Raw genomic sequence first — 19,379 nt, forward strand, 5'->3', positions numbered from 1 at the left:
CCAGTTCCATCCTCTATACAATCAAATACGCGAGTTGCTGGCGTCTGCTACATGCTCCGATTTGACATTTCAAAAGGGGTAGCGGCTGAGAGTTCCGGCCGCTCTACTGGGGGGGTCATAGTTGATCTTTTCCATGTTGCTACATTTGCGTGGGCATGTCTCTCCACTGTTGTGTGTTGCATGCGGGATTGCGGGATCCCTCGAGTTTCGAAATTGCAAATCGCCACGAGACGACTCTGCCTTTCCAATCCTCCTGGCTAGTGGATCCTTCAGAATTGCGCAGGGGCTGGTCGAGAGTGTAATGACTTCGGATTCCACGAGGCAGAGCGCTCGAAACCAACCCGTCTTTTGCAAGCAAGACGCACTATGGTAACATGGGGCCAGCAAACAGTATCCACACAGACTTAGAACATGTTAACCGGTCCGATGATAAAATTCTTTTAAATTCTTTGTGGCCCGCACAATCAATAAACTAGTGGCGAAAGGAGTATCCGTCTCGCGATGTCTGACGACAGTCGTCCCAGTCAAGCAAGTTCGCTTGCGTAGTCGAGCCCCTGAGTGCCAGAACTCGGATAGCAGAAGGAGTTTGACTTTTGCAATATCATCCTTCGTGCCGGTGGGCTCTCCCCCAGTCTCTATGGAGGCTGGTTGCGTTGCAGCTGATCCCAATGCCAGTATAAATGACACAAGCAGGGTTGATGGGTTGTAGTTGCACTCGACGTGGCCCCCAAGACAGGGCATTCGAACTTTCAAAAAGTGATCTAACTCTTTAGGTGGTGAGGATAGAGGCTCTCACTCAGCTGTGGCAGGGTTAGCAGAATGCCTGTGGGGATTAAACAGAATCTAACCGCCAAAAGCGCTCATGATCGGCACTTGTTGAGGAGAGACCCTGGCCTATTCCCTTGCTAGGCTGATGTAACGGTTTTGTCCCCGCTGCCACAGTTGACACATCCCCACACCAAACCCCCCCTAACGATGAGGCCTCAATAGATGACAGGTGCCACAACGTCGAAAACTGCCGTGGGGTTGCTGTATTTGGAAAGGCGTTTGAAGTAAACAAGGGTCCTGGTTTTGTTGCACGGATTTTCCTAGCAGCGATGAATTGCACAAGGGCATCAGTGATTTCGGCAACGATGGATTAATTTCTAGTATGGTATTCGTGGTGAACGCTCATAATGACAAAATTACATTATCGGAAGTACTTTGTGTTTTTTGCCCTCTCCTTCCAGCCTGGAGCCATAGATTACTCAAGGAAACGAATAATTTGGTGTTTACACCGATTCGTGGGGTGTTGTTGCTTTCCTTTCCGACGGTGGTCTTGATACAGGATCGCCGCTGTACGGTATGCTGTTAAGTTCGACAATTGATACGTCGTCTTTATGTTTCGACTTGATGGTGAATTCCTTCTTGACCCGGATAGCTAGGAATGACGAGGCTTTTGATGACAGCTTCTGCGAACCTGACATTTGCTGTTGACTTGAGATGTTGGCGTAGTTTGATTTGCCTTGAGTGGTGCCGAACACTTTCGGGAATACCAGACTGAAAAGGGATCGAATTGCAGGCATGCATGCGCAGAGAATGCCAACAGGAACTTCAATCGTACTCCAGTATCCGACCTCGACGTAATCCTCTGAAGTCATGTTAGCTTATTCATGGAGAGAAGATTTGCGAAACACCTACGCGTGACGTTGCTGGTAGTCGCGTAGCTCGCCAACGAGCGAAGTCGGACGATACTGACGAGAGTGACACTGCATGATTGTAAGAAGAGATAAATTGAAGAATGCACAGAGTTCACTCACAAAAATCCCACACTGAACATGAGCATAATTTGAATCTTCTTTTTCATGGACATGGACAACTTGTAAAGCTCTCCGAGCGGCAGAATAAGCGTGGCGATGTCCAAAACGATGTTGAAAGCCGCTGCTGCCCAGCCTTGGACGTTAATGTTGTTGCACTTAGCCGGATACTCTTTATCCCATGCCTTCCAAGCGCCGTCGATGGGGCTGCATTGGAAAATTGAGATGAGCTCAAAAGTTATGAAATAGGCTATGTTAAACCCAATCAAAACCCAGCATGCGATTCTTATTTCCTTGCGAGGAAACATTTTGAGATAGAAAAGCAGTATGGAGATCTTCGTGACCGGTAGAGCTCCCAAATAGAGCAGTTCGTCCCAGTAGAATAACTAGGAAACGTCAGTTTCTTGGCAGTGAAAAGAACCGTTGGTTGCGTACGTAAAGGAACTGTGTGATGTCGTCAGGTGAGACATTCCAGATATCTTTGCCCAAAGCAACTTGGGAAACTATTAAAAGCATCAGTATGTGGAGGATGCCTAGGCATGATATGTTGTGCTTGACGTACTGGGGATGGATAACGCGTTCAGAGGAATCATCATGCACTGTTGGATAAATCAGCATCTTAGTACATCAAATTGCTTGGAAATTGCACTTACCACAGCGAGAAGCATGACCCAGTCGTCGGGCCCCCAGGTCTGGGTACCAAGACACAGCCTAGCCATTACTCTAAGGCCAAAGCCCAAAAGCCCGATGGCTAGAAACACAACACCTATGACCCATACTAGAGCAGTTCGATCTGTTGATGGAGCGCCACATGTATGCTTGGAGTAGCTTTGCACGACTAGAAGACCGAGTCAACACCTTGGATACTGAAGAGCAAAATTGCAAAAATAGTAGGGGGCTTACGCAATGACTCTCGGAGAGTGCAGTTTGCATGGACGCAGAGTGAGATCTTCTGGTTCAGCTCGACGTTGGTGCATATGCAGGTGGCATTGGTGACTTCGCATGTTGACTTCAATGTTTCTTGTTGAATGCATTTCAACTAGGGCATGTCAGCTGGTGGAAGATCGTCGCTCAGAAAGGGACATACGCCGCATAAGGGAGGTTCTTCCGTGGCCACTGTTGTGGTTGTGGTAGTCAACCCCACCACGGCTTGGATACCGAATGAAACCAAGGCAGCAAACGTAAGGAGCCTCATCTTCTTCAGTTAACAAAGATAAACAAGACAACAAAAGCGAGAAAGAATAGAAAGGAAAGAGGAAACCATGAAGCAAAATCATAGACTGGGTATCCGGCGATGCGAGTGTTTATTCAAATTACTGCTTCCCGGGCAGAATTCTCACACCCTCTATCTGCCGAAGAGACGGGAGGCAAAATCCAAGCCATGCTACGCCCCCAAAGTTTCCCGTTTCGTCAAAGATTGACCTGGGTTGGTTTCCAACAGGCTGGTAGGGAACAGGGTTGATTAAGCCATTGCGTCTTCATCCATAAGGTTGGATTCAGTAGGCGTCATGGTGCTGGTGGGAAAAGCGGCAGAATTAGGGACTCCACGGTTTCTCGTTGAAAATCACAATGTCTCCTTGCGATATCGCTTATGCACCCATGTGGATGGTAATATGAATGCAACGCTTTTGGCCGGTTCAGAAGAGTTAAAAGAACGATGGATCAGGCCAAGACCACTTTCAGGATAGAGGTATTCCCGATGCGTAAAGAATGAAACGAAATCGTCCCAGGGGAAACCATACTAGCGGGCCAGGTTGCGTTTCGGGGCCCTGCCACTTAACCACGTGCCCGCATTGGGTTCCAGAGGCAGTACTAGTAGTAGCTGGGTGATAGGCATAAGCAAGTAGAATTCAAAAGGGAGTCTCGCATCTCAATTAGTCGATATATCCACAGTGGCCTTTACGGTTTGTGGGCATCCTCAACAATGATGGCGGTGCTTGGAGCCCCTGCGATGTGGGTGTCGTCATGACCCACTTCATATAATTGCTCTGGGCAGCTACTTGAATTGTCCAGGAGAACTTCGCCTATCCCCCGTCTTGAACGCTGACAATAGCAGTTTGAGCAAGCATCTCGTAAAATATGAGACGGGTTACTATATTAGAAAGTCAGCTAGCATGTAACTGGGAAGGGGGTTTCAAACATCATGTTCGTCGTTCATTGAATGACAGCAAACTATAAACCGTGGTACTGGGACCTGGTTGGATAACAGTACCTTACCATCTGCTCCATGCAGGGGCTGCAGCGATCTGCCCTGAATGGGAGAACTTCGAGAACCACCGGAAGAAAAGAGTGGCTTCCGCCTTTGATCGGCATTCACTACTCTGTACGCAAGTTGATCCGTGAACTCACTTGTGATAGTTCATTGGCCTTCAACAGGTTTGTCAACGTCTTCTAGCACCGCCGGTAATTCCGTTGTAGTCTGGGGTCCGCACAGCCCAAACATGGGGCCTTCGGGGAATTTGACTGCAGATCGAGACTACAAGATTATCACATTTGAATTAGTTGATGTGACAAGGACCTCTTTCATTACAGACATGGGTACACCATCCAGGGGTTCAAGGGTCATCTACCGGGATCTATTTGATAACAGGCTTAGTGTTCTCTGCAAGAGCTGGGTAGGCTTGCGCGATGGATGGACGTAGAAGACCAATCAGGAATACTGCGATTTGAATATCCTTTCCGCGGGCGATCTTTACTTCTCACGATGCTGGGTAAGAGAAACACCGCTCTTTCGTCGTCATTCTATGTCGGTCTTTTCCAATCCTAGAATCTACCCAGGTCAATCTGCATCCTATCTACCGGGACCCTCGGCACGCGCCTTATCGATGGCGTTTCTAAAAGAACGACCAAGGAGATTATTCTGATTTCCATTTCCACTGTTCTGAAGGGTTGTGACATCTATTGAATGGCACCAGCCCTCAACGTCACTCATTCACCAACAACCACATTCGTTTCTTACGTTCTTTTCGCAGCCACAACATCATGAAGTGGCATTTTCTTTCTTTGTTGCCTTGCCTCGGCATTGGCGTCCACGGCTTCCCAGCGTATATGAACACACCCGTCGCAGATATTGTGGCTTCCAAACTCTCTGAACGGGTAGCCGGCGTTGCTCGCGATCTGCACGAAAAGAGGTTACTGTTCGACCCGATGACAACGCCTATCGATGTAACCGGCAACCACAAATTCATACCCCCCGACTTTGAGAATGGTGCGCAAAGAGGACCTTGTCCCGGCTTGAATGCGCTGGCGAACCATGGCTACATCAATCGAAAGGGCGTCACAAGTCTGGTCGAAGTTACCGCTGCCATCAACACAGTTTTCGGTATGGGTCTGGAACTCTCAACCATTTTGGCGGTGATGGGAACTGCTTTTGTGGGAAACCCTCTTTCTCTAAACCCAGGCTTCTCGATTGGATATACCGCCAGCGGATCTCAGAATATCCTTGGAAACGTCCTCGGGCTCCTAGGTAGCCCCAGAGGTCTAAATGGCTCGCACAACATCATTGAGGGAGACTCTTCGAACACCAGAGGTGATTTGTATATGACAGGAGATGCCTCCACTATGGTCATGGAACAGTTTCAATCATTTTACGATGTGTCATCTGGGGAAGGTGATTATAACTTCGATCTTTTCGCCGAGCGAGCATCGATCCGATTCGACGAGACAGTGGCGACGAACCCAAACTTCTACTACGGTCCTTTTACTGGCATGATTGCTCGGAATGCTGGTTTTTTGTTTGCCTGCCGCTTGTTTGCCAACCATTCTTCGGAGAATCCGACTGGTCTGCTGAGTAGGTGGTGTTGGGCACGAATGTGGTGGCGATGCTAACTGTACTCAGATAAGGAAACATTGAAGAGCTTCTACGGTGTTCAAGGCGAAGATGGCAATCTCAAGTACAACAAAGGCTGGGAAAGAATTCCAGAGAATTGGTATCGAACTCCAGTTGACTATGGCCTGGTTCAGCTGAACTTGGATCTAGTTGCTTGGATTACCAAGTACCCCAAGCTTGCGAGGTTTGTTATCCCAAAGAAAAAAGTTCATAGGAAAATTGCGTATTAACAGTTGAATCATAGTATCGGTGGGAACATGGGAAAGGTTGACAGCTATGCTGGTGTGGACCTCAGCAACCTCACTGGTGGTGTGCTTAACCTGACAAAGCTTCTGGAAGGCAACAACTTGTTGTGCTTTGTCTTCGAAATTCTGAAGACTGCCTCACCCAACTCGTTGTCCACTATCTTCTCCATTATCGAGGTTCCCCTTAGCCTTGTCACGAATGCTGTTGGTGCAGCTATAACAAATCTTGCATGCCCCGCTTTCGCAGACATGACTGTTGGCGGAAAGAGTTTTGACGAAGGCATGAAGCTCCAGTATCCTGGAGCGAGACTTTCAGGAAACGTGCTTTGATTGTAAGAAGTGTCTTACTCCTTTCCTACCGTTGCTTTTCCAACTTTTTACTAGTTGGATTCGGCACAGAGGCAAATTGATGCGTCAATTTGTGTCACGGCACGAATCTGTTTTCAAACTCAAAACCAAAAAGGAGTTCGTCCCGTGCACTTGATCTCAGGTAATTTATAGCAAAGAGCCATTGGAACAGCACTGTGGTAATATGAGGTCTATCGGTGCAATAATCAGCAGTGAAGCTCGCGCCTTGGACACCTTACGCGGGTGACATGTTCAGCTTAACCTAGCAAGGATAATAATAATCAACCCAATGGAGATACCAAAAAGTGAATTGGCAAGGCATGTACTCTGCTGAAGGCTACAATAGCATCTTTCGAAATTTTGGTTCTTGACTGGGAACAGCCAGCCCTTCTTGGAAGAATGAAGCGCAATGTAATGGAATAGCGTGCTTGTATCTAAGTACTGGGCGATCCACGACGTACAAGAGTTGAGAATCAAAGAAAGTCCCAGTTTCAGGGTACTACCATTGCAATTAAACTCTTTGCCTGATATCCCTTGCCAATATGGTGCTCCAATCGCATGAGTCTCTCTTTAAAGCTCTCCATCAGCACCGTTCCTCCTTCTTGTCAATGTCGACAAGGGCGACAATGACATTCCAATTATCCGTCTTGTGAGTCATCCGGCCATTGGCCCAGACTTCATGATAACGAGTGTCGGTACACTCGAGATAGCCAGCTTGGGCGCCGTCAGCAATGTCCCTGAAGGATTCGAGAGTCTTCTCCTTATCATCCTTGAAATAACTGTGTTAGATCATTCCATAAGTGCAGGCTCGAAGTTCATATACTCACGTCGTTACACCACCATATACCGGTGTTCCAAGAACAGCTGACCCGGCCGCATTCCCCTGGGCCAGGCCCACCAACCGGCTTACCAGGCACTCGACGTAGATACGAGATTCCTTCCTGCCAAGCATACACTCGGCCAGCTCGGAGCTTAGGATCCTGACACTTGACATTGAAATCTTTCGGGTCGACGGTCGCCAAATCATTGTTGGTCGATTTCAAATTGAACGAAGCCATGAGCTTAGGATTGACTTCCTGAAGCTGATCAAGCACCTCTTCAACTGTTCCATTAAATGTGATGTTGGGTCCACCAGGTGTGACCTCGAAGTTCCACTGAGGAGTCCAGACTCCGTATCCTGGAATAGGCGCCTTCATGTCAACAGCAATAGCGTGAACCTGTTATGTAGTTAGCCGGTGTTCCTAGCAGATCTAGACAGACTCTCTCTCACATTGAAAGCGAACACAGCCGAAAACAGAACGGAGAAGTGACTGAGATGCATCTTGACAGTTATTTATGATGTTGTGGTGAAATATTAATGCAAAAGTTGCGTTTTGATCTGTAGGTTAAAGTTGTAAGACAAAGGACAATGGTGTGTTGACGAGTGTCGATGAAGCTGACACGGATCTCTTCTACTTTTATAATCCCCAAAGAGTTCCTCAGACCCCAATAGCTTCTATTCCATACTAGGAGACTTGGCCACGCATGCCAATTGGAAGCTTGCATTCTTGTTTTCCCCTGGTCATGTGCCAGTCTAAACTTACTACACGAGGAAAACGCCCAATACACTACCTCATCCCACCTGAAAGCTACAGTGTCAATGGTATAGATATTTCGAAACCACAAGTTGAGCTCAAAGTATTGCGGGTTCTCTAGTGTCTCTCAGTTTGAGCGGGTAATTTGAGAAATAAGTTTGGCAAACCTCTTCGCCAATTTCAAAGTCTGTGGGGACCGGTGTCATGAGTGTTGCCAAACCACTTGAGCTGGTTCGAAGGTGGCCAATACTCGAATGCAAATCATACTCATGATTTGCATGTCATCTGATTGCAACAAAATTTTGAACCAGAATTTTCTTTTTTTTGGTGCGCCAAAGAGCTTATCTGACGAAACGGCCCTCTCAAAGGTGCCTTCCAAGATGAAGAAAAACTGATTGCAGGTGTGTTACACAGGTTTTCTTTGTTATCTGTAAACCTTCAACAGCATAGGACCGTACGTAATCATACCTCGAGGTAATTTGTCATGAGTTAATGTGACCAAGTCAGCACAGGTCACATAAGTGGCATTTTCCAGGTGGACAAGCCAAATCATACGAGGCCAGTGTTTGTCAGGACTGCGACAGTGTTAATGAACAGCTTACTGCGCAATGGTACAAATTACCGAATCGCGTCTCCTAGAACCCAATAAAAACACCCCACAATATTGATTGGTCGTGTGTTACCTTCTGCCTTTTTGTGTAGACAAATTAATCTTGGTGGCCTCTTTTGGGCATGTTTGTCACGTGAGGTTTGGACGTAATCGGCACTGGCAGCAAGTGACCCTTAGATGGGACATGATATTTTGAAGCATTCTAGATTGGTTGGTTTTCGTAAAAAATTGCAAGGATAAGACCATCGCTGTGTTGAGCTAACTAATGTTACGACATGTTACCCTTAACCCACATGTGTGGTTTTTTGACAAACATCAAGTTTTCTTACTTTTACCAAGTAGACTACAGAGTCATATGGTATTTTCTCCAAACAGAAAAGGCCATAAATAGACAACATTGGTCTAGACAGTGCCTCGAATGCAAAGCTTACAACAGAGTTGCCAAGGTCTGTTCCAAGGTCTGTGATCACCCGTCATGTCACTCACTGTCTGATTTACAAAGGTAGAACTATGCACTGAGAGCTGTCGGTAGCAACTAGCATCTCGATGAAGCTGCCACTCGCGCTTCTTTCGTATAAACGGTTTCATTAGGTAATTCCTATATACACAGATAAAGAATCATTGTTACTCAGGAAACTTTTCCATTGTAGATGAACCCGTGGAGTAGTCACGCACGGCTTAATGTGTCAGACCAGGACAAAAACATCTCGTTAAAGTTTATCCTTCCAAAAATGACGTTTCTACACTTCTGCTTCGCTTTCACTCACTCGCAAATTCCCAGTTTCTTAGCTTCATTTGTGATTTATGTGTTACTCATAACCTATGTACCATGACTAAGTGCCCCCCATGACTATTTGCATTGTGATCCGCTTACTTCCTCCAGCCTATCAGACTGGATTAAGTTAAAGCTGGAACTGAGCTGCTTACTTTCTTTCGTGCACCTTGACCTTCATTTTCATATCATGTCTTGGACGGGCCTCCATGCCAACCATTTGGAATGCAAGATCGCCGACTTTGTTATCGAGGTCCATGTACATGACTCTCTCCGACGTGCCATTGACCAAAGTCTCAAAGTCGAACCATCGCACTGTCAACAACAACAAGATGCGCAGCTCATCCATGGCAAGATCTTGAGCAATGCAAGCTCGAGGTCCACGCTCGAATGGCCTCCACGCAAAGCGATGCATATCCTTGGCCTCCTCCCCAAGGAATCTATCAGGTCGGAAACTCTTTGAATCCTCGCCCCACACCTTAGGGTCCATGTGCGTCGAGTGTGCGCAGGGGATCACCATGACATTCTTAACGGGCCAATGCCGACCGTTCCAATCCAGGTGAGTGACACCTTTGGGGGCTTGTCGAATGGTAAAGCCGATAGGAAAGAAGCGAAGTGTTTCTTTGATGACGGCATTGGTGAATTCCATATCATTCGTCTTGTTCGGATTCGCGACGAGCATCTCAACGGTGGCATCGAGGTCCGGGGAGAAGTGAGCATCATGTTCCTTGCGAAGACGATCGACAATGTCGGGGTAAAGGGATAAGAACATTGTTATCCAGGTAAAGGTATCAGTCGTGGTACCGTGACCTCCGAGCAGGAGGGCCTTGAGACTATTGGGTGTTAAAAAAGTTTGAGGTAAAGTTATACCGCAGGAAAGTGCAACCGAGACTCACTTCGTAACGGCGGTGTCAATGAAGGCATCATCAAGCGTCGCTCCAGGGCCGCTTTGGATTCTGTCAAGCACAATCCTGTCCAAAACACTCTTAACCTGCCGCCTACTCGGCAACTCCTTCTCATCTTGTAAAATCCTCAAGCGTTCTTTCATCTCGTCTGCCAAGGTCTTCCTCACGCGGTCCTTGAGCGCTTGTAAGCCCTTTTCAGCCTTGCGTTTCGTCCATGGGTTCCATGTGCTGATAAAGGTCGTAGCGGGGTTAATTGATGCTCTTAAATCTTCCAAGAGAGGAGAACCAGTGGTCTGCGCCTCCAAGGAGAACCCGAAAACAACTTTTCCGACAACGTCAAAGATTGTCTTGGCCGCTTCTTCCTCCATATTGAACGGTTCGTTCTTCTCGGCAAACCCGCGCAGGCGCTCGTGGAAGATGAGCACCTGTTCGGCGATCATGCCAGCCATTGGCTTCACGTAGGTGGGGGTGAAACCGGAACCGACCATGCGGTGGTTGTACTTCCACCTTTCACCGTTAGAAGCGGCGATGCTGTCCGGGCCGGTGAAAGGTCGAAGGAACTTCTCAATGGTCGGGTGCTTGGGGTAGGGGTTTGTCGTCAGGACGAGCTGGGCGGCGTCAGGGTCGGTGATGACAACCTGCGACTCGACGAAAGGCCACATGTCGACATAGAAAATACCGCCAAGGTTGTACTTCTGAGCCATATAGGTGTAGACATGTTGAGGATGAGTGAACAGTGGTAGCCTTGGAGAGTAAGCAAGTATTACAGGTACTGACAGCTCGAATACTCACTTGGCGGCAGTCTCTTCCCAGATAGTTGTATGAGCCCAGATCCAAGAGTGCTTCGGTGGTTGAGGCTGTAGCCGGGTGAGCGATTAAATCAGTAGTGTTCCCTTTAAAGCGGCAGAATCAACTAAACAGTGCTTACCAGCCCTCTGAAGCGCAGACGCATATGAACGGCTTTGGACAGCCAATAAACCGCCGTAGCGAGAGCCACGGAGGCCGCGATGAGCCAGTTCGAGACGCCAAACATATTGGTTACTTGCCTAATTCTCCGGCACTACTGGAATACGGGGGGAAAAAAAAGGGAAACGGGAAAAGCCCTTCATCCTTCGAGCAGAAGTAAACGACATGGTGCAAAAGATGGCGGGGTATTAGGGTAAGCTGAGCTGATCGATCTACGCACCACCGATACTAGGCAACGTCGCAAGCGGCATGAAACATGGGTGCAAAATACCTCTTTTTCGTTTCTTCAGCCAGGGTGTTATGTAAACTTCCAATAGTGAGCTTGCCTTGAGGGTGTGATGAGCAAGCCTCCCATCGGAGTGTGCGCTCTTAGCAGGGTGTGAGGGTGGCTGTAAGAAAGCCGCTACGGGAAGCGGTGGGGTCGTGAAGGATCAGATTAGATGATCTGATAAGATGATTCCAGACTTAGAGGGCTTAGGATTGGATGGAGGGTGCCGGGGGGGTAGTAAAGGTGAGTAACACCCTACAGCAGGTCCCTGAGTTATTTCTGATGAAAGGGGGTGGTCAGCCACCCTGGTAATGCTTCAATGCCGCGCCATCCTACGAGGAAGAGAGAATAAAGCCGAATACGGTCCAATACGCAATCAACGGTCCGGTCCGCCTACCGGTACTTGACTTCCCTGCTAGAGTATAATTTCAGGTCTCTGAAGAGTTTTCTTCCACGCAATTTGGTATCGACGTCCTGCCTATGGCATTGCGGATGCGGAGGGTCGAGGCGGGATGTGGGTGGAAGTCCGCTGGTCCGTGACCAAGGTTGCATGTGCATTATACCAGTTTCAGTATCTGAAGCGCACAGGAGCTGTTGATCTGGATTTAAATATGAAAAGTGCGTACGTGAGCGTTTATGTCAACTTAGGGCTCAATTGAAATGGCCTACAACCCCTTTCATTTTAGCACGAGTATTATTTCGAGAGGGCATGTCTAGTTGTACAATGCACACAACGATGCGTTCAAAGCATTTCTCTTTCGCAATCCGATTCCAAGGTCTACCTACTATCTTGACCATGCAAGTCACAGTAGACAGTCAGAGAGGAGCAACGTAGTGGGTTGTTTCGAATCTCATCGTGCTAAAGTGAACGGAAAGATTCCGATATAAGTCGGAGACAAGCCGGTCTATACATCAAAACCGATATAGCGAGGGCTACCGGGGAAACATGCCTGGTTTTACGGATACAGAAGCAGTAGAAGACCCATTTTGTTGTGGATTCGCCCACAACCGCCCAATAAGCCCTGACCAGCAGAAACCAAGCTTTTCAGATGACAATCGGCACGCTTGGCAGTACCGTATACGGTATGCAGGTCCTCTCCCCTCAGCTTAAGCTTTGAATCCTTCGAGCAGATACAAGACTTACTCCTATGAATAGTACGCGTATACCAAGGTTAAATCCTTCGCATATTGGTGTAGTAGCGAACAGAAAGTATTCGAGCAAAGTACGTTGATCGGCGGCCTGCAACGTGATGGAAAAAAATGGACACAAATTGAAGGCACCCATATTTTTTACCGAAAACCCGAGGATCGAACCACGATTCTCTCCCTCGTTCTCTTTTTAGTGGCTTGGCGGAGGGTCGAGTCAGACGTAGAAGTCGACGACGGCCACAGGGTACAGTATTCCTAGGTAAGTCTGGTATGTTTGATGCCCATCGCATGCAATGTAGACGACTGTTTAATCGATCGCGATACATGTACTGTGTAGGTATTGATTGCTGCGGAAGCAGTCAGGCAGACCACAGCTTACCTCTAGTCCACAGGCATTCATCTGGCCAAGGTATCGGTGTTGACTAGAAATATGTGTCGTTTTCACAGCTTAATATACATAGCTTAATTTATTGCCAAGACAGCCAAGCCAGCGTAATAGGCATTCTCCTCTGGCTCCCACTTCAATGCAGCATCAATATTGAACACGAGCCAAAAACGGGCTGTATGGCCATCAGCCGAGTACTTAGCGCATTCTGATGCCGTAATCGGAACAGAGCGAGACTTGTCCGTATCGTACATATTGGGAGATATAGCCGATCGTACATTCGTACCAAAATCTCTTTCGCGCCAACACAGCACTTTTCGTCGTCCCTGGGCGGCATGCCAGTGCAGCCACCTACGTCCAGTGATCAAGAACATAAAAATAAATAGTTCATAAGTAGGCAAAACAAAAGTGACAAGAACGAGATTCGAACTCGCGCGTGTTTCCACACCAGCAATACAGTATTGCCTGAAGCTGGCGCCTTAGACCGCTCGGCCATCTTGCCATTGTGATCAAGCCCGGAGTACCAAGGCTGGTGACCGGAGACCGGCCGCAGTGGAGTCAAAGACCATCGGAGGTGGCTCCGTTTTGTGAACAGTGAACAGGATACGGAAGGTGAAGAATATCGCGCGCATCGTTAAAGTAAAAAAAGATACCAGCTGTGATGATGCTGATTTCATTAAGCAATCCTATTGGGATAGCGGCCCATTAAAGACAGGTGATAATACCCCACGTTCATCCCAAGCTGACCTAGACGTGGTCCCTCAGTTCGTCCCATCTGACAAATTTCCTAATTGGACTTCTTTCCAGCAGCAACCTGTCGTCCTTGGGCCGTGTAATGAACATAAGCATATCCACCAGCGGCAATGATGCCAATAATGACGATGTTGCCTGCGCGAATAATACGTATCAGCTTCAAGCACACGCACCAATAAATTGCCGACAGCGGCCTTCATAATTGATAGCGAACTTACCCAGGACAAACTTGCCCACTCCACCGACGACGTCCACCACGCCCGAGAAGACGTCGGCTGTCAAGTTTACAATGCCGGTGAAGAAGCCGATGATGGCGTTGAGGAAGGTCTGCAGGACATGGTAAAAGGTTGAGAAGATGGAGGAAAGGAGCTCATAGAAGCTCTTGAAGAGGTCTTCGAAGGCCTTGGCCAAGGACATGGTGGCGATACTCGGTGAGGTAAGGTATTATTAGGTGTTGTAAGTAGTGTTGCCGTGAATAGCGATTGTGACAGGACGCGATCGTAGACAGAAAATCGGTATGTTCAGAGGCTTTTGAGGAATTTCATAGCTCAAGAGCTGGGCCGGTTCGTTTGAATTTATGTGCACGCGGACCAAAGGCCAGGTGACGCGATTGCTGAAACCTGCCTAACCCGAGCAGCTATTAGCTGTCGAAGCTGGACGGCTTGGGCCGCCCGTGACGTCTTCATCGTGACGTCACTAGCCACACACATCTGGTTCAGCCACGCGAGCCAGAGGCACACCTTACTGTAAGATGAAGCGGATTGGATCGTTTAATAATAAGGAAGGGAAGCTTGTGTCGACTAGCAATCAGAAGGGAGATCCGTCCCAGTTAGGGCACCAGCGACTAGGATTAAGCTACAATTTGTACACGTGCATGTGTCTCGAATCCCCTGCTTTTCAAGTAAAGGAGGGTAAGATGAGCGTTGGTGAGGTAAGTATGAGCGACGTCAAGGTTGGAATGACAGACTACTCATTTCATTGTCGATGAAGGCGCAAGGTGTTCTGATCATTTGCTTCACAGCAATAATGTCTTTGTAATGGCCAATGGCCATTCTGCAATGTCAAGCCAGAAGAGACAGAAATTCATTCGATCCTGACCAATAGCCGTCTGCTTATCACCCAGTGTCAGCTTACCATCTTCTAAAACAAATATGTTTATGCACCAAATTGCACCTTCTAACCATTAGCGATTATGGAAACAGACTTGCATACCCCAGGCTATTCTCATGTTGTAATTAAATCATCGGAACCCCAAACTCATCCACAATCTCACTCATGACGGACGTCTCCTCAGCCGTAGACGTCCAGAACCCAGGAGTGTAAGGGGGAGGGGCAGATGGCGGAGAACGAAGGAACGGCAAACCAAACGCGGAGGACAGCCTTGCTCCTTGCATTTGCGATTGAACAGCCACCCGTCGGGCACGGCGCAAGGGCCGTGGGCGGTGGGGACGACGTTCAGAACTCCCCAGAGGAGTGTGTGGTCTAATGGTACTCGTATCAATGATCTCTGCTATACTAACTTGTGAGTCACTTATTTCTGAGCTGGGCCGTGGTTGCTCGACGCCAGGCTCAACCAAAGTTTCCTGCCTTACGGAGTCGATTTCTGAAGTGGATGTTATGACGACCTGACCGCTTGCGCCTTGGGTAATCGTCACCGAGCCAGAAGAGAGAACAATGTCAACGTCGCAAATTCGAATAATTGCAGGTTCATCATGTTGCCTCCCGTTACCGTTTGTGGATTCGGATTGCAACTTCTTGACAGTCACAGATAGCGACCAAGGTCCAGGAATTTCTGCATGCTGATAGGCTTGGGAAAGCCTTGGTGGAGGCGAGTTTTGATGTGTTCGGGGCAGCAGATTTTGAGGTGAACTCGGGGAAAATTCCATGTTACTTGCACTTTAACAGTTTGTAAGTGTATCTCGAAAGTTGTAAATGAATACTAGGTCAGCCGGGACTTTGGGGGTATGATAAATGTGTATTGCAAGAGCGAGGAAAGACGACAGAAAGAAATGAAGAATCTAAGCAACTGGAGGGCTCAGTGTGCGCTTTCAACAAGAACTTTCGCTCCTCATCTTCCAATATTACTGCGAGAATAATCGAGAAATATATGATCCGGTTGTGAAATAACCAGAAAAATGATACCTTTGTCCCAAAACATCATTACATGTTGGGCCTTGTGTCTTGTGTCTATTGAACAAGAAGATGATGGTAACAATGCACACACTTCCGAGTGTTCTAAAGATCACTCTTTCACACCTGATTCCAATAGAAGGCTCCGGTAACTTGAAAAGAACAATTCCTTCTCAAGACAAAGAGAGACCATATTGAATCACCCATTCGGCATCATGCACGTGTGTCACTTGTGCAGTGCAGCGAGCAAAATCAACAACTCGGAAGCGGGTCGGTTAGCTCAGTTGGTTAGAGCGTGGTACTAATATATCATCAGATATGTTGAGTAATGCCAAGGTCGGGAGTTCAAGCCTCCCACTGATCATTCTCTTTTGCTCATGCGTACGTGATGGCTCTTTTTACGTTCAGTTCATTTTTATCTATAGTTACCTTTTTTTTTTTTTCCCCTTCTCATAGGCGTCTGTGACATGTGAGGAACTTATTGCCCAGATTTCTCTGCATGCGATGTCACTAAGATCTCCATTCTGGGTCATGGCGTCAACAAGGATTCCGAGCAACGACCTTCCTCTTATACAAGCGCTTCGCTTGTGAGAATACTCTGGTCTTTCGTTTAATATACCATTAAACATCCATCATGAGAGGATATCATGAAATTTTGCTCCAAAAACATTCATTAAACGAACGCTTAGAACATGACAAAAAAAGCAAAGCAGCTGTTTGGATCCACTTACATCGGCTGACACTCTATATTCGGTAGTGGGGACGCGCCAGCAGTCCAGTTTCCGTTCGTTCAAAGGCACCTAGAACCATGAACTTCTAGGCGTAAGTTCCAGCCAGCTAAGGCAATGCAACCCGAGCGGGACGACAAAGGCTATTCAGGCTAATATGAAATCGTGGCCACTCAAAGCAGGGCGACGCCCAACGGCCATGGGGGCTCCGGCATCTAGGTGCTATTTCATTAAAAACCAATACCGTTCAATTTGAAATAGAGTGTTGCAAAGGCGGTAGCTACTGGTGGAAATTTGCGGAATCCCGGTTCCTGGGATTCGGACATACAAGTGAGCGTTTCTATAACGTGCTTCCGTTCCTCACGCAATTATGTTCCCTTTGGCTCGTTATTTTCACTTTTTCTTAAGGTAGCTATGCTGCAGGCGTCCCTGATTGCACTCAGCTTACCCACCTGTTCCTTTCGCGCTAGCCCAGGCACAGAAATTCGCGGAAAGGGCCTCCGCACGCCAAGTCAGTTGGGCCAGATGTGGTCTCGGTATTGCTGCTGTTCCTCCGCTTGTGCAGCTCAAGCCCGGGGATTGTTTCCAGGATGAGATGGATGAACCAAGCACCGGATGTCGAAAATCAGCGGATGCGCATGCTAACCGCGGGGATCCCAAGCCGGTTGAATGGATAAAATGACTCTAGCGGAGATCTTGCTTGCTGAGGCGAAGCTGTCACGACAATCGTCTGATATTTTCCCCATAGTTGGCCCAACGGAAACCAATTCCACCGGTCCGTCAAGGCACCATTACTTGGGGAAAAGTTGGGGAATTGGAGAACCAGGTCCATCCGGCTGGGTTGTTAATGAACATGCGGAGGGACAGAATGAGATGAACGATGTCTAATGTAACCCTACTCTATTCCATCTAGATGACCCCCTCCCATTAATATTTTCTTCTATAAGTTAGGTCCATGGCCTCTGCCTCCCAATGTGATGGCCACCTTCTTCTCCCGAGGCTGGTACAGAGACATCCCTGAGCTCATCTACTGACACAGTCAAAATGTATCCCAAGGCACTCCTCGCGGTTCTCCTAGGCTCCGGCCTCGTTTCAGCACAGCTGAACACACTGGCTGTCAGAGCTGGCTTGGCTTACTTCGGAACCGCAGTGGACGAGCGACGGACAACCAGCGATGCCACCTACATGTCGATTGTCAACAACACCAACGAGTTTGGATCTTTGGTCCCTGAGAACGGACAAAAATGGAACAGCATTGAGCCTAGCCAAAACACATTCTCCTTCACCCAAGGAGACATTGTAAGCCTGATAGGTCTAATCGAGTCTACTGGGGTCAATCATAGCTGATGGGTTCAAAACTGCAGATTCCAAACATCGCCAAGGCCAATGGTCAAATCCTGAGATGCCACACTCTTACTTGGTACCATCAACCCTTGAACAATGTCATTGTTCCACAGCACTGACGCTGGCAATAGGCACTCGCAGCTCCCCAACTGGGTCTCCAGCGGTACATGGACCCGGGCAACCCTGACTGCTGTCATCGAGACACATATTGCCAACACATTGAAGCATTATCTTGGCCAGTGCTACGCCTGGGATGTCGTCAATGAGGCAGCCGCAGATGATGGAAGCTGGCGTACCAGTGTCTTTTACAACACCCTGGGCACCGACTACCTGCCCATCTCTTTCAGGGCTGCTCGGGCTGCTGACCCCAACACCAAGCTGTAAGTCCCATCTACCAGTCCTCAGCATTATTTCGTGCTCATGTTCATACAGGTACTTGAACGATTACAACTTGGAATACAACGGAGCAAAGACGACTCGTACCGTTGAAGCCGCGACAATTGTCCAAAACGCCGGAGCTCCGATCGACGGCGTCGGCTTCCAAGGCCATCTTATCGTCGGTAGCACTCCCGGCCGCTCTGCCCTTGCGACTGCCCTCCGCCGCTTCACCGCTCTCGGCCTCGAGGTCGCCTACACGGAGCTCGACATCCGTCACTCCAGCGTGCCCGCATCTGCTTCGGCCCTTGTGACACAGGGTAACGACTATGCCAATGTCGTGGGCTCCTGCCTCGATGTCGACGGATGCGTCGGTGTCACCATCTGGGGCTTCACCGATAAATACAGCTGGATCCCTGAGACTTTCAGCGGCCAGGGTGAAGCCCTCCTCTGGGACGCCAACTTCAACAAGAAGCCCGCTTACACCTCCGTTTCTTCGGTTCTTGCTGCCGCTGCTACCGGTACCCAACCCCCGGTCACTACGACCCGCACTTCCACCCTTGTCACGTCGACAACTCGGGCTCCTGCCACCACCACGTCTGCCAGCTCCGGCGCGGAGCAGACCCGTTGGGGCCAGTGCGGAGGAGCTAGTTGGACCGGTCCCACCCGGTGTGCGAGCCCGTGGACTTGCACTTTCGTCAACACCTGGTACTCTCAGTGCTTGTAAGAGGCTTGATGTGAGCTTTTCGCACTGAATATGCTGGTAGAAGAATCACGGCGAAGGCTGTAGTATCCTAGGCTGTTGTTAACGGTAAATAATACAACTCACTGTCGCCCTGTGCATTGTTCCTACATCAGTAAATTTGCTCAACAGCTAAGCTGGCTCATAGTGGCGCGACGAATGTGTTCTTTACCAATGATGAATGTGCTGATTGTAAAAAGAACATCAAGCCTATCTTGGATGGCTAGCCCTTTTCAAATTCATCACATCCGAGCAGACTGCCGAGAAAGATTCGGTTGAGTTAAATCATCCGGGACAGTTTCCGGTAGTGGCTGCATCAGACAACCTTCGGTCTTCCCGGACGGAAAACGGATTCCAGGGAGTCCAGGGTTAAAGTTTCATATGGCTGGCAGACAAAGGGCTCGTCTTGGCCGTCTGAAGCCCCAGATGCGGAGTTTAGTAGTAACAGACTTTAGCGTCT

At 48.4% G+C, this 19,379-nt stretch overlaps 7 protein-coding genes across 7 annotated transcripts; 2 read left to right on the forward strand and 5 right to left on the reverse strand.

Annotated features, from left to right (window-relative positions):
• Positions 1 to 1,271: 1,271 nt before the first annotated feature.
• CTRU02_208288 (CFEM domain-containing protein) lies at positions 1,272 to 2,991 on the reverse strand (the record flags this gene model as incomplete). The annotated part of the gene is made up of 8 exons (XM_036725775.1): positions 1,272 to 1,630; positions 1,681 to 1,748; positions 1,800 to 2,182; positions 2,232 to 2,299; positions 2,359 to 2,395; positions 2,450 to 2,634; positions 2,688 to 2,835; positions 2,884 to 2,991. 8 exons carry the CDS (start codon positions 2,989 to 2,991, stop codon positions 1,272 to 1,274), a joined length of 1,356 nt encoding a protein of 451 aa, XP_036582489.1.
• Positions 2,992 to 4,778: 1,787 nt separating this feature from the next.
• Positions 4,779 to 6,200, forward strand: CTRU02_208289 (oxidase; the record flags this gene model as incomplete). Its single annotated transcript, XM_036725774.1, has 3 exons — positions 4,779 to 5,586; positions 5,635 to 5,809; positions 5,870 to 6,200. 3 exons carry the CDS (start codon positions 4,779 to 4,781, stop codon positions 6,198 to 6,200), a joined length of 1,314 nt encoding a protein of 437 aa, XP_036582488.1.
• Positions 6,201 to 6,801: 601 nt separating this feature from the next.
• Positions 6,802 to 7,414, reverse strand: CTRU02_208290 (uncharacterized protein; the record flags this gene model as incomplete). Its single annotated transcript, XM_036725773.1, has 2 exons — positions 6,802 to 6,987; positions 7,046 to 7,414. The coding sequence occupies 2 exons, from the start codon at positions 7,412 to 7,414 to the stop codon at positions 6,802 to 6,804; spliced, it is 555 nt and encodes a 184-aa protein (XP_036582487.1).
• Positions 7,415 to 9,325: 1,911 nt separating this feature from the next.
• Positions 9,326 to 11,112, reverse strand: CTRU02_208291 (cytochrome p450; the record flags this gene model as incomplete). Its single annotated transcript, XM_036725772.1, has 4 exons — positions 9,326 to 10,007; positions 10,071 to 10,823; positions 10,872 to 10,936; positions 11,008 to 11,112. The coding sequence occupies 4 exons, from the start codon at positions 11,110 to 11,112 to the stop codon at positions 9,326 to 9,328; spliced, it is 1,605 nt and encodes a 534-aa protein (XP_036582486.1).
• A 2,522-nt stretch (positions 11,113 to 13,634) lies between these two features.
• Positions 13,635 to 14,017, reverse strand: CTRU02_208292 (uncharacterized protein; the record flags this gene model as incomplete). The annotated part of the gene is made up of 2 exons (XM_036725771.1): positions 13,635 to 13,735; positions 13,819 to 14,017. The coding sequence occupies 2 exons, from the start codon at positions 14,015 to 14,017 to the stop codon at positions 13,635 to 13,637; spliced, it is 300 nt and encodes a 99-aa protein (XP_036582485.1).
• An 818-nt stretch (positions 14,018 to 14,835) lies between these two features.
• CTRU02_208293 (uncharacterized protein) lies at positions 14,836 to 15,486 on the reverse strand (the record flags this gene model as incomplete). Its single annotated transcript, XM_036725770.1, has 1 exon — positions 14,836 to 15,486. One exon carries the CDS (start codon positions 15,484 to 15,486, stop codon positions 14,836 to 14,838), a length of 651 nt encoding a protein of 216 aa, XP_036582484.1.
• Positions 15,487 to 17,502: 2,016 nt separating this feature from the next.
• Positions 17,503 to 18,904, forward strand: CTRU02_208294 (glycosyl hydrolase family 10 protein; the record flags this gene model as incomplete). The annotated part of the gene is made up of 4 exons (XM_070205063.1): positions 17,503 to 17,757; positions 17,823 to 17,878; positions 17,934 to 18,182; positions 18,208 to 18,904. The coding sequence occupies 4 exons, from the start codon at positions 17,503 to 17,505 to the stop codon at positions 18,902 to 18,904; spliced, it is 1,257 nt and encodes a 418-aa protein (XP_070061138.1).
• Between the last annotated feature and the right edge of the window lie 475 nt (positions 18,905 to 19,379).

Source organism: Colletotrichum truncatum (assembly GCF_014235925.2).
Source record: "Colletotrichum truncatum strain CMES1059 chromosome Unknown Contig_0005, whole genome shotgun sequence".
In the NCBI taxonomy this organism is placed as follows: domain Eukaryota; kingdom Fungi; phylum Ascomycota; class Sordariomycetes; order Glomerellales; family Glomerellaceae; genus Colletotrichum; species Colletotrichum truncatum.